The 12,205-nt window shown below is 50.4% G+C and overlaps 1 protein-coding gene across 2 annotated transcripts; it reads right to left on the bottom strand.

Annotated features, from left to right (window-relative positions):
* Positions 1–1,062: 1,062 nt before the first annotated feature.
* slc7a8a (solute carrier family 7 member 8a) lies at positions 1,063–10,587 on the bottom strand. 2 transcript variants are annotated; one of them, XM_088371794.1, is made up of 11 exons: positions 10,034–10,587; positions 7,170–7,374; positions 5,988–6,139; positions 4,473–4,598; positions 3,944–4,097; positions 3,468–3,591; positions 3,042–3,145; positions 2,872–2,968; positions 2,653–2,802; positions 2,391–2,568; positions 1,063–2,190 (listed from the first exon to the last, which is right to left on the bottom strand). In XM_088371794.1, exons 1-11 carry the CDS (start codon positions 10,182–10,184, stop codon positions 2,045–2,047), a joined length of 1,587 nt encoding a protein of 528 aa, XP_088227920.1. In that variant the 5' UTR covers positions 10,185–10,587; the 3' UTR covers positions 1,063–2,044. The 2 variants fall into 2 exon arrangements, with proteins under 2 accessions (XP_088227920.1, XP_088227997.1); XM_088371871.1 differs by lacking the exon at positions 10,034–10,587 and adding an exon at positions 7,838–8,144.
* Positions 10,588–12,205: the final 1,618 nt, after the last annotated feature.

Here is a 12,205-nt window from a genome sequence, read left to right as displayed (position 1 = left end):
AGCGTCGCGCTTCCGCCTTTCTTCCGTACGTCAAAGCCGCCGCCATGTTGTGCCAGGCAGGCAGGCAGCCACGCAGGCAGCCACGCAGGCAGCCACGCAGCCAGCCACACAGGCAGGCGGCCAGGCAGCCGCGCAGGCAGCCAAGCAGCCAGCCAGGCAGCCACGCAGGCAGCCAGGCAGCCAGGCAATGGCTGCGGAGGGCTAAGTCTACTGACTTTCTCTGCTTAGATTGATGCTCAGACAGTAAGTGACGATGGATGGATGGATGGATGGATGGATGGATGGATGGATGGATGGATGGATGGATGGATGGATGGATGGATGGATGGATGGATGGATGGATGGATGGATGGATGGATGGATGGATGGATGGATGGATGGATGGATGGATGGATGGATGGATGGATGGATGGATGGATGGATATTTATGTATCATCAATACAAAGTGTTCTAAAAATAAACCACTGCTCACATTAATAACCAATTAATATGGTCAAAATCATTCAAACCCATGTTAGAGTTCTTAAAAAACATTTACTTTAAGTAATGTTTTTTTTTTTTTAGAAAAAACAAATAAACATTTAATATTGTCAAAATCCTTCAAATCCATGTTAGAGTTACTTCCAACGTACAGCTAGCAAAGGAGTATTCCAACACTTAGACAAGCACTTGATTTGCGCCAATATCACACTTTTCCTTCGTAGCCCAACTATCTTTTTGTGCAAGCCAAAAGATGAGGCATTTCGACTAACAGAAAGAAACAAAACTGGCCCGAAGTTGCTCCTATTTATTTCCATGTCATTGTGTGTGTGTGTTTTTGTTTTTTTTTCCTTCCGTGGGACTCCCGGGAAGAATAAATATCAAAGTGGCACCTCCACAGACGATTAGCATTTTATGTTTTGGCAACGTTAACTCATTCATTGCCAACCCAGTCTTTGACCTTTCTAACCGTCAATGGCACTGAATGACTTAAAGGAGGCGTGCGTGCTTACCCAGATGATTATTGCAGGTCTGAAGAGCATAATGAACATTTTAGGGACAGAACAAGAATCATACCACTGCTTCAGTTCAAAGGTGCATGTTCAATTTATCTTTGCGCGTGTATTCGTTCATGTAAGACCATTTAAAAAAGAAAAACTTTTGGTAGACAGCATCAATCATCGATCTAATATCTGCTAAACAGCATCAATCATCACTCTATGTATAGGTGCGTGTGTGTGTGTTGTAATTCCATTAATTCTATGATTCATTCCATTCATTCTAAAAATGAATTAATTCTATTATTAATTCCATTCATTCTAAAAATAATGACGTGATAATTCTGCACATAAAACAGCTAAATCGTTGACTAGAAAAATACATTTGACAAGACAGTAAATGGTGTCTGCATTGGGATTCGTTGCAAAGACAATTCAAATGTAGTGGTGAGAAAAAAAAAAACCTGCGCTTTCTGCACGGTTCGAACAAAAACGACAAAATCATCGACTCGCTTTACACCGCAGCAATACGAACGGACGCACGGACGCCGCTTTAAGCCTCTGGAGTAGTTGGTGGGACAAAAGAAAATGAAGATGATGGCTGGGAAGTCAAATTAAACCAAAAACATGTAAAAGAGCGCCAAAGAAAATCACGGCATCCACTGTTAGAAAAGAAGAAATGCTTTCTCAAATCTTTGCGCTTGACAAATGTTTCACAATCAAATTTGGTGTTTTGAATATGTGAGGAAAAAAAGAGACAAAATTGAGAACAAAAGTAGAAAAACAATGAGGTCATCACAGTGAACAATAATAAAAAAAAAAAAAAAAACAACAACATAATAATAATAAGACATACGTTGTAAGATGTTTCTCTTGGGGCAGTGTGAAGATGACCAGCTAACGGCCGGCCGGGTGTTTTGTTGCACACGTTTCCAGGTGAAAGCTTATTGCTCTTCAAAATGTCATCACAGCATATTTGGCACACAGATGATTTTTTTTTTTTTTTTTTTTTCTCACCAAAAGATTTCCAGTAAGAAAGAGATCAGTAAACGGGCGTCCGAGCGGCTTCAGCAGTCGGCCGATTTGTGTTTTTCGTCGTCCCCTTTGGCCAGAGGCGACCTGGCTTCTTTCATTTCCTCGCCCTCGTCGTCGTCCGACGTCTGAGCTGGATAAACCACCAGGCAGAACTTCTGACCCACATACGTCAACTTGTCTGAAGGAGAAGGAGACGCGGGCGTTAGTCTGGGATCGAGCGTCGGATGGGCTCCACGAAACTTCACACACTTCCCGGCTAAAGCGCTTCCGCTCTGTACCGATTCCAAAAGGGCTGTCGGGAGCGTCGGGCCACCAGACCATCCACGGGAGCCCCGAGTCTGGCCGTTCCGAACCGCGGCCCGGACGGGACGAACCTACCGACAAACGCGTCGAAGCACTTTGGCTTGTTGTCCCAGTAGACGCCCAGGAAATAGACGGGCACGCCGGTCAGCATGATGGCCAGACCGATGCCGCACACCACCGGCTCGGAGTAGAGCGAGAAGATGAGGAGGAAGGCCCAGAAGAGGAGGTATATCACCGGCCAAATCAGGTTGATCTGAAAGGCGAAGAGAAAGCGTGAGAGCCGAGCCGCCCCCTCGCAAAGAGCTTGGCGGCGGCGGCGGCGGCGGCGGCGGCGCACCTTGATGGGCCTGTGCATGTCAGGCTGTTTGATTCGCAGCACAATCTGCCCGGCGACGGTCACGCCGTAGAAGAGGTAGTTGATGAATCCCACGTAGTTGATGAGCGTGTACATGTCGCTGGTGCACAGCATCAGCAAGGTGGACAGGCACTGCGGACAAACCGACCGCTTCAAGGGTCACGCCGAGCCAGGCGAGACGGCTTGGGCGCCTGGACTCACGGTGAAGAGCAGAGCCGGGATGGGGGTGCAGCGCTTCACGTGAATCATGGCCAACAGACTGGGGAGGTGGCCCTCTCTGGCTCCGGCAAAGAACAACCTGGCGTGGCGACACCGGCACAAATCTTGCCGTCCGTTTGGAAAGAGCGCCCGCCCACACAAACCCCACTTGCCTAGACGAGGTGAAAAGGGAACCGTTGACTCCCCCGAAGGTGGACAGAGCCACAGAGATGGGCATGATCCACGCCATCACACCCAGAAGCTTCTCTCCAAAGGTCTGGGACCAACGAGCAAGGAAGACAAGGGCACGTTTCACAGCTTTGTCTCCAGGATGGTGGGAGGAGTACCCAAACACTTGATCGTCCTTCTCCAATTCAAGACACGAACCAGAACCGCTGGGAGCGGCTCTTGTCACGGAAAGGCCAGACTGCCTGGGGCAAGCCTACAACCTGAGCTAGAGTCTCACCCGAGCAGCGAGCGGCAGACTGCTCGAGGCAAGCCGAGAGCCTGAGCTCAAGCGAGGCTTTGGGCCAAGTATGGCCATCTCGGATTTGGACTGGGTCACTTTTCACCGCTGCCTGATGGAACCAGCCACTCACCACAGCGACGGCGTTGGAGGCCAGCAGCTCCTGCGGACTCATGGCCGTGACGTAGGCGATGTTGGCGAAGACGTAGACAAAGGTCACCAGCGGGATGGAGATGAAGATGGCTCGGGGGAGGTTCCTGTCGATAGATGGATGGATGGATGGATGGATGGATGGATGGATGGATGGATGGATGGATGGATGGATGGATGGATGGCGGATGGATGGATGACAGATGGATGGATGACGGATGGATGACAGATGGATAGATAGATAGATAGATAGATAGATAGATAGATAGATAGATAGATAGATAGATAGATAGATAGATAGATAGATAGATAGATAGATAGATAGATAGATAGATAGATAGATAGATAGATAGATAGATAGATAGATAGATAGATAGATAGATAGATAGATAGATAGATAGATAGATAGATAGATAGATAGATAGATAGATAGATAGATAGATAGGATACAAGTCTTACACGTAAGGATCTACCAGCTCCTCTGTGACATAGTTTAGGAAGTTCCATCCGCCGTAAGCAAAGGAGCCTTGGAGGAAGGACAAGGCGATCAAGCCCACGTCGTAGTCCTGGAAGGGCTCGAAGGCGTTGGCCGGCTCCAACCAGTAGTACTCCCCTGCACGGGCGACGGAAAGTCTTCAGACATTGTAGGACCAAGGATTTGAGTTTGGCTACTGGCCCTGTTTTTTTTTTTTTTTTTTCCCTACTGGCATTATTACCTGAGCGAGACCAGTGCTTTGATGTGGTTTAGAAACAAATAGTTTGTGTTCAGCCCGGATAAGAACATGTCCCACGGCTTGTTGGTTGGAGAGCACCGACTTAAGCCACCTCATTCTTTGTCTTCAAAGAGCCCTGTTTTGTTGTCTCAGGGGCCGCGGGCCCCTAAAACAACTGGCGCTCGCTCGGCCATGTTGTGACTACTAATATTACCGCTGGCCAACTGGCTGACCCCAAAGCGCTCCGTCCTCGGTGACCCTGAGGAGATGCTCACCCTTGCATATCTGCACGATGCCCATGATGATGATGAGGGCCAAGGCAAGCAGCTTCCCCGCCGTGAAAATGTCCTGCACCCTGGTCGCCCATCGCACGCTGGAGCAGTTCACCCACGTCAACAGCACTGGACAGCACACAAACACAATCGTCTACATGTGACTTTTCGCAGCTTGAAGTGATCATGTGACCGACCACGTACTGGACCTTTGACGCGGTGGCTCCTTTGCCCAGCTTGCGCAACAGAGCCATTTTAGCAGGCCAAAAGGTTCAAGTCAAGGGGGATGAAAAAGGGCCTCTTTGACACACCACTTTGCTGAAATATGGATTGATTGATTGATTGATTGATTGATTTTTTTAGATTAGCGCTCCCGCAGCAGCTTCCAGCAGTGATAGGAAAGAAATACCGGACTTTGCTACTCCAGTTGAACAACCAGCTCCGTCAATTCCGATTTGTGTGTTGCTGCTGAGAACACGCGGCGCGAGCGAGAGCGACGCAATGTCGTGCGGAATTGCCGGCGCTTTTATTTTATATCTTTTTTTTGCCAGCAAGAGCCCCGCTCCGCCCTGCCCTGCCCCGGCCCACCCCTCCCACCTCCTAGCAAGCTTCGTGCCACAATGTAACACAAGACCGGGTCGCCGAATCCGGATACGTCCCTAATTTAACTAAGGCTACATTCATTCAACCTATCCGAAAGGTCAATTGAGGTGAGTTTGCTCGCCCTCCTGCTCGGTCGGAGGCGCTCTTTCGAGGAGCACGAGACGAGCCGGGCTGTTTTTCAAGCAATCTTCGCGCAAAACGTACATTTCTTCTCGGCGAAGTTGACGAGGTCAACAAAGACGACGACAAAGCTCGCAGTCATGGCCGGCCGTCTGATGTCCGCGTGTAGTATTTGTCTGGCGCGTGTCAACTTTTCAGAGGGACGCGGGTGGACTGCTGTCAGAGCTGTGCAAACACTCGCTATTTGAAAAAAACACAAGGAGGAGGGGCGCTGCAAACGAGTCGGGCTAGATCGCTTCACGAGCGCCAACGGAACATCTCTTGGAGCTGTTCAGATGCCTTTGCGTGGACGTGATCAAACCGCGAGTCGGGACCACACCGACCGGGACCGAGACACGAAGACTATGCCAGCAGGGGTGTCATTTTTGTGCCGTGGTTTCCTTCGGAGGGCGATTAGGACAAACGGAGGAATAACCACTTTTGAAACCGTTCACATCTTTTTAAAAGGGGAATGCTCATCCAAATTGCTCGCAACTTTGATATTTTCGGTCCACATTTTAGTGTTGACGCATGAAGTGGATGCACAATTGGTCACATCAAATGGCCGTATGTGGACCCCGGCCGGGCCCTACGTGGCCCCCGGCCGGGCCCTATGTGGCCCCCGGCCGGGCTTTGAGTTTGACACCCATCCAGACCGAATCAAAAGGCCTTTGATGTGGACACTCGGACGTGTCTGGACGTTAAGGGCTCGTGTTTTTGCGGTGGCCAACGAAAGAGAGCATAATTAGGACCTACGGAGACAAACGGCAGCGAGCAGGCGCAGCCCGATGTCCGGCGGCAAGCAGGTGGGGAAGAGAGGCTGCAGCACGTAGTTGGAGAAGGTCAGCGCGATGACGGCCTGGTTGGTCGGGTAAATCACCAGCACGGCGATCCACAGACGCAGGAACCTGGTTGAAGAAGAGAAAAAAAACAAAACGGCGCTCGGGATTAGGGCACGGATGACTTCGCTCGGTCAAGTAAGAGCCTTTGTTCGGGCCGAGGCTTAGGAGGGATCATCCCGCAGGAATGTGCGAGTTTGACGGGGAAAGAAAAATTCCGACAGCATTTCGGCGCCGGCAGCTTGCACGGCCGCTTCGACCCGAGTCGTTTCGGGAGCTCAATATTGGGAGAGAGAAATTGCGAGGCCGAAAACAATCCAGGGCTAGACAGCCTGATTGCGAGACCCCGCTGAGAACTCAAGTCGGTGTTTATTGTCTGGGCCAAAGTACAGTGTGTGTCTTTTGTTCTTTGGTTTGTTTTGGACTGTTTTCGAGGAAGTGGTCTCATCCTTCTCCAAGCCCGCAACGGCAACCTGAATGAAGGAACCAGCCAGCCAGCCAGCCAGCCAGCCAGCCAGCCAGCCAGCCAGCCAGCCAGCCAGCCAGCCAGCCAGCCAGCCAGCCAGCCAGCCAGCCAGCCAGCCAGCCAGCCAGCCAGCCAGCCAGCCAGCCAGCGAGCGGTGGGAATGCACGCTTGAAAGCCGCCGGCAGCGGCCACAATAGTGGTTTGTAAGCCCGCCTACTTAGTTCCGACCCCCTCCGAGTCCGCCGCTGGGATCTACCGGCTCACCCGGTCCTAATCCCATCTCTGATTCATTTTCATTTCAACTCTAACGGATCAAGTGTAATCACTGTCACATGTGAAGAAGAGAGTCAAGAGTCAAGCGGAACGCTGCCATCAGATGCTCAACTTGACAGCCATGATGGGAATGGAGATGGCGGCAAAGCACTACTTGTGTCTCAAGAAAACTCCTCCACCTACTGCCGTTCCTCAGCACCAAAAAACAGCGTGACCAAGATGCCGCGACATGGCAGCAAAGCACTACGTTTGTCCAAAGAAACGGCTCAACAAAACCTCAAGTTGGGAGCAGAGCACTAACTACTTTTGCGTCAACGAAGGGGGAATTTTTTTTTTTTTTCCTTCTCTGCGCGGGCTTACCCGGCCAAGCCTCCGAAAATGTCCTTGACGTAGGCGTAGTCGCCCCCCGACTTGGGGATGGTGACGCCCAGCTCGGCGTAGCACAGCGCCCCGATGGCGGTGATGAGGCCCGTGATGATCCACACCACCAGGGCCACGCCCACAGAGCTGGCGTTCTCCATCACGCCCTTTGGGCTGACGAAAATTCCAGAGCCAATGATGTTCCCTAAAAGCAGAAGGGAAAAAAGGAGCCTCAGTCAGTCAGGCAGAGTTGACGACATTGCCATCCAAATTGGGGCGGAGACGATTTTGAGCCCGGGACGCAATTGGCCCATCCATGTTCTGATTTCCATCATCACTTACGCATGTATTTGTTCTGGGAAAGTGTCTGAAAGTCAAATGGGCAATGTTTAATAAGTAGACAACATAACGTTAATGGTTTGTTTTGTGTCACGCCGTCGACGAAAAGGGAGCGGCAAATTAGCATCTCGTGACAACCTTGAATACGTTTACAAACTTGTTTGAATCGTGCCGCAGGGCTCAAAGTAGCAGTGCAATTTAAAAAAAAAAAAAAAAAAAAAAAGATTCCGGAACCTATTCTGAGGCATTTGTGTAAAATAAGAGCCCCGGCGCCACAAAGCTCAGCAAAAAATGCCGACAAATCGAGAAGAGTTAAAAAACTGCCTGACCTGTTTCTGTGCGACCTCCATTTTACGAGCGAGGGACAGGAAAAAATAAGCCGTTGGCACGACAACGTGAGCGACGGACGCGCGCCGCTGCCGTACGCGGCAACCCGCTCGTGGGGCGCAAACGGGAAGTGGCAATCCGCTGACGCAGCAAAAGTCAGAGTTCGGGGGCTCATAAAAGGGCGTTGATGTCAAAGGTCGCCTCCAATCGTCATGATAGTCAGCACAGTACAAAAGTCCAAGGCAGCCGCAATCTGCCCGCCGCTGCCGCCGCCGCCACAAGCGCCAAATGAGGAAGGACCGCTTCAGACTGCAGCCGGCTGCTTGTTTCATAAAGGAAGAGCACATTTGTCTTCCTCTTCCGTGCTTTGGACGCAAATGATTCAAAGAGCCCTTGAAGCAGCCGCACCCCATTAGTGGAACCCAAAAGGTTCCGGGACCAGGTCCGTGACGTCTTGAGCCGCTCGATCAAGAAAACGTCCCGAAAAGGAACGACGGACGATATGAGCATTTCAAATTGGCATGGGCAGAATTGTGATCTTCTCGGCTCGCTCACACGCTTTGTCACACAAAGAATCATAAGAAAGAATGAGTCCGCCGTGTCAAAAAGCAACACGTGGAATTCGCTGAGTGAAGTGAAGTGAAGAGAAGAGAAGAGAAGAGAAGAGAAGAGAAGAGAAGAGAAGAGAAGAGAAGAGAAGAGAAGAGAAGAGAAGAGAAGAGAAGAGAAGAGAAGAGAAGAGAAGAGAAGAGAAGAGAAGAGAAGAGAAGAGCGCTTGCCAGCCCCTGAGGCTTAGCCGAGCCGGGCCGGGCCGGGCCAGACGTGCTAATACAAGCCGGCTATGGGGGCGTGCTGCGAGTGGCCAATAGTTGCCTTTTAATCCCGCTTCGAAATTGCATGTGTGCACCGACACAATGGGGCTATGCAATTCTTTGATGTCCTTGGATCGCTGAGACGCCGGCCGCACGTGACCTCAAAGTCCGGACTCTGGAAGGGCCATAAAATCCTCTGATTGCACCCAACTATCGCAGCGTATGCACAAATTGACTTTGAGAATCATTTGGGGACAATTGAAATGATTGCTTGCACAAGTGTGCACGCCCACTTACAACTACGAATGTGATTTTTTTTTTTAATCATTGTTTATTTGGATGGATGGATGGATGGATGTTTATTTGAACCCCGAATCAAGTTCAGCTGTTCTCGTAGGCCTTTCAGATGGTCAACTTTTACCTGACCTTTGAACAGGGGCGTGCAACTGGAGTTGAGAGAAAATGGTGCATGTTTCTTTATGGTCGCTTTTTATTTTGCCGTATGAGATGCTGCTTTGTATGTCGGAGCACTTTGAGGCTGTCAAATGACTCCAACACGCGTGCTAACTTTCATTAGCCCACTGGTGGCGCTTTCAATCAGCATGAAGTAGCTATTTTAGCTCTTGATTTTGTGTACAGTGACCTAGAGGGTCTTCTTCTTATTTTTTATTTTCAATTTTGCTTTGTTATTATTATTATTATTAGCTATTTTGTCTCTTGATTTTTCAGTGACCTAGAGGCTCTTATTCTTATTTATACACAGGGTTCAGTTATGTTTGAAAAGTAAGTTTGAATTCTAAAAGAAAAGCAAACATTGGAGACTTTGCACTTGGGTCCTTTGGAGTGTTTTCCTTCGGCTCCATCTTGCCGCTTCCCCGGCCGGGACTTCTGTGCACTCTCGCTCTCGTCTTTCCTTCGGTTACCGTGGCGACGTACGCTTGAACGAGTCACTCGGCCCTCCCCTCCCTGACTCGCCTTCTACCTGGCAAGGTCGATGCGCGACGGATCAAAATTGATGATTGTTTTACTCGAGGTACAAGAAGTGTGGAAAGGGGAGGGAGGGAGGGAGGGAGGGAGGGAAGGAGGGAAGGAGGGAGGGAAGGCCTCAGCAAAGTTGACACAATGTGGCAAAAATAGTTTGTTTGGATGGATGGATGGATGGATGGATGGATGGATGGATGGATGGATGGATGGATGGATGGATGGATGGATGGATGGATGGATGGATGGATGGATGGATGGATGGATGGATGGATGGATGGATGGATGGATGGATGGATGGATGGATGGATGGAAATGAAGTTGGAAATGAAGTTTGCCTATGCGTCAATCGGGGCCAACAGATCTGCTCTGGATCTTTGAGGTGAAGCTGGCTTCAGAACTTACCAACGATGATACCGCAGGCGCTCACAAGGCCGATTTCCTTCTTCAGTGCGACCCCTCCTCCTCCTCCGCCTCCTCCGTCTCCTCCATCTCGGGACTCCTCATCGGCAGCATCCTTGGAAGAAGCGCCTCGCTGTCTGGGACCGTCCGACATGTCGAGCAAGCTCTCTTTCTCTCTCTCTCTGTCTCGCGCGCGCGCGCGCGTCTGTCTTCCTTCCTCGTTGCCCTGCTTCCCCCCACCTGTCTGTCCTCGAGCGGGTCTTCCGGGCCGGTGCGCAAGAACCGCTCGTCGATGCGCTTATGTGCGCTTTCGGCAACCTGTCAGGCGCTCGAGCGCACACATGGGAATAAAGAGAGTTCCAAGTTCGAGCGAGACGAAATGAAAGGAAAGGAAAGGAAAAGAATCCAGCGGCGGTGTCAGTGGAAGGCGCCCAAAGTCCGCCTGTCGTGCCCAACGCGCATATTCCAAATGTGCGCAAAATCTACACTTTGTGGGGCATGTTGCATCCGCAGCGCCTCCTCAACATCCGTCGTGGGCTTTTGGACTCGCGAGCGGCTTAAATGTGCATGCGCGCCTCATACACATGGACACGCCCCCCCCCGCATTGGCCGGCCTCCTTTCTGGACTCCTCCCCTCCCCTATTTTCGACATGATCACGTTCATCAAGAAGACAATGACAAATATTTTGATTGATTCCAAATGAAGACAATGAGAAGGAATTCTTATAGCTTCAGCTCAGTTCATCTCCTGAAATAACAGACTTTTTAATTTCTTGTAAAGAACAAACTAGTCTTTTCATGAAAAATTGAACTCGTTTTATTTAAGAAGGGAATTATCTTTAAAACAATGCACATTTGAACTTATTTTTGAGTGTTTTGGCAAAAAGTTGGACACCTACAATGCCTTTTATCAAACACACACACACACACACACACGCTTATTTGCGAAACTATAAAAATGATCTCACACGCGTTTTGGGTGACAAATTCATCACTGTTATCTAGGCATTGTTCACACACGGACACTAATGATTTTGGTCCTTGTCCCTGTAGCAGCCCCCTTGACACACACACACACACACACACACACACACACACACACACAGACGTCCCTATTCACCTGAGGGACAACGGTGCTTCCCGTCCACTCGTGGTAGCGGACAAACAAAAGACTTGCAAAAGTGGCCATTTTTTTCTTGCTGACTCGGCAAAAAGTGAAGTGACTCCTGACTCGACTTGCGCGTTGTCTTATCAATGTTTGTTTGACGCCATCGCTCACGTCGGCACTCTTCTTCGGCCTTGATGGGATTAGCCGGCGTTTTTCGAAATGACGACGTCAGGAGCCCAAACGAAATGAGCGAGCGTTTGTCACATGACCCGCCGCAAGAGGTTATCCAGGATGTTTGCGAGGGCCGGAGATGTAGTTTAGCCTCAAAGCTTGAGAAAATTGACCAGAAGGAGCTGTGAGAGGTTTTTTTTCCCGAATGCACAGGCACGGTCAGCCTTGCGCAAGAGGAAAGGCGACAGTGTTTTGAACCGGACCGCAATGTCCTGACTCAGCGGCGTGCCGCTGCGAGCGATTGGCCAGGCCGGAAGCGGGCCTTTTTGCTCGCCCCCTCCATTGCACACTTGTTGTGTGATGTGCGCAGCGCCTTTCCATCACGCAGGCGCTGGCGGGCAACAGACGCAGATTCTCCAGATAAAGCTGTTAATAAGTAAGCGCCCCCCCCCCCCCTCCCCGTTTCGTCTTGTTTCCGATGGGAAATTGGAACAGTGGCATACAAACGTGGGCAACCTGGAGAGGGAGGGAGGGAGGGAGGCCGCTGCCATCACTTGCTCGTGTGCAAGGAAAGAGGCTGATTTGCAAGCGCGTCCTCAAGCAGTTGAAACCAAGCGACGGCGCTTCTCGCATTGGACGACTTGCCGAGCCGCCGGAAGTCGAAATCGGACGAACCCGGCGCCTCGTCTTTTAAGCGTCGCCTTCCGCTCGCGCACTGTGCAACTTTGCAAACATGTCCAAACAAAAAGCAAATGTGAGGCTCCAAAATGATTCAAGTCGCGCTTGCTTTTTTACAGCCAATGACTTTGCATACTCGAGTAAATGTTCAGGCTGTGCAAAAGGACGCTTGCAAGGAAGGAAGGAAGGAGGGGAGGATGGAAGGAAGGGAGGAGGGG

This window comes from Syngnathus floridae, chromosome 1, assembly GCF_059516105.1.
Source record: "Syngnathus floridae isolate MCC-2025c chromosome 1, RoL_Sflo_1.0, whole genome shotgun sequence".
NCBI classification, from domain to species: Eukaryota; Metazoa; Chordata; class Actinopteri; order Syngnathiformes; family Syngnathidae; genus Syngnathus; species Syngnathus floridae.
The sequence above is the reverse complement of the archived record's forward strand: the minus strand, read 5'-3'. Positions and strand labels throughout refer to the sequence as shown.

Coding starts and splice junctions, on each gene's coding strand:
- slc7a8a (XM_088371794.1), bottom strand. CDS start 10,184: ATGTCGGACGGTCCCAGACAGCGAGGCGCTTCTTCCAAGGATGCTGCC. Junction 4,599..5,987: donor GCTCGCTGCCGTTTGTCTCC/GTAGGTCCTAAT, acceptor TGTGCTGTCCAG/TGCTGTTGACGTGGGTGAAC. Junction 4,098..4,472: donor CATCGTGCAGATATGCAAGG/GTGAGCATCTCC, acceptor TCGCCCGTGCAG/GGGAGTACTACTGGTTGGAG.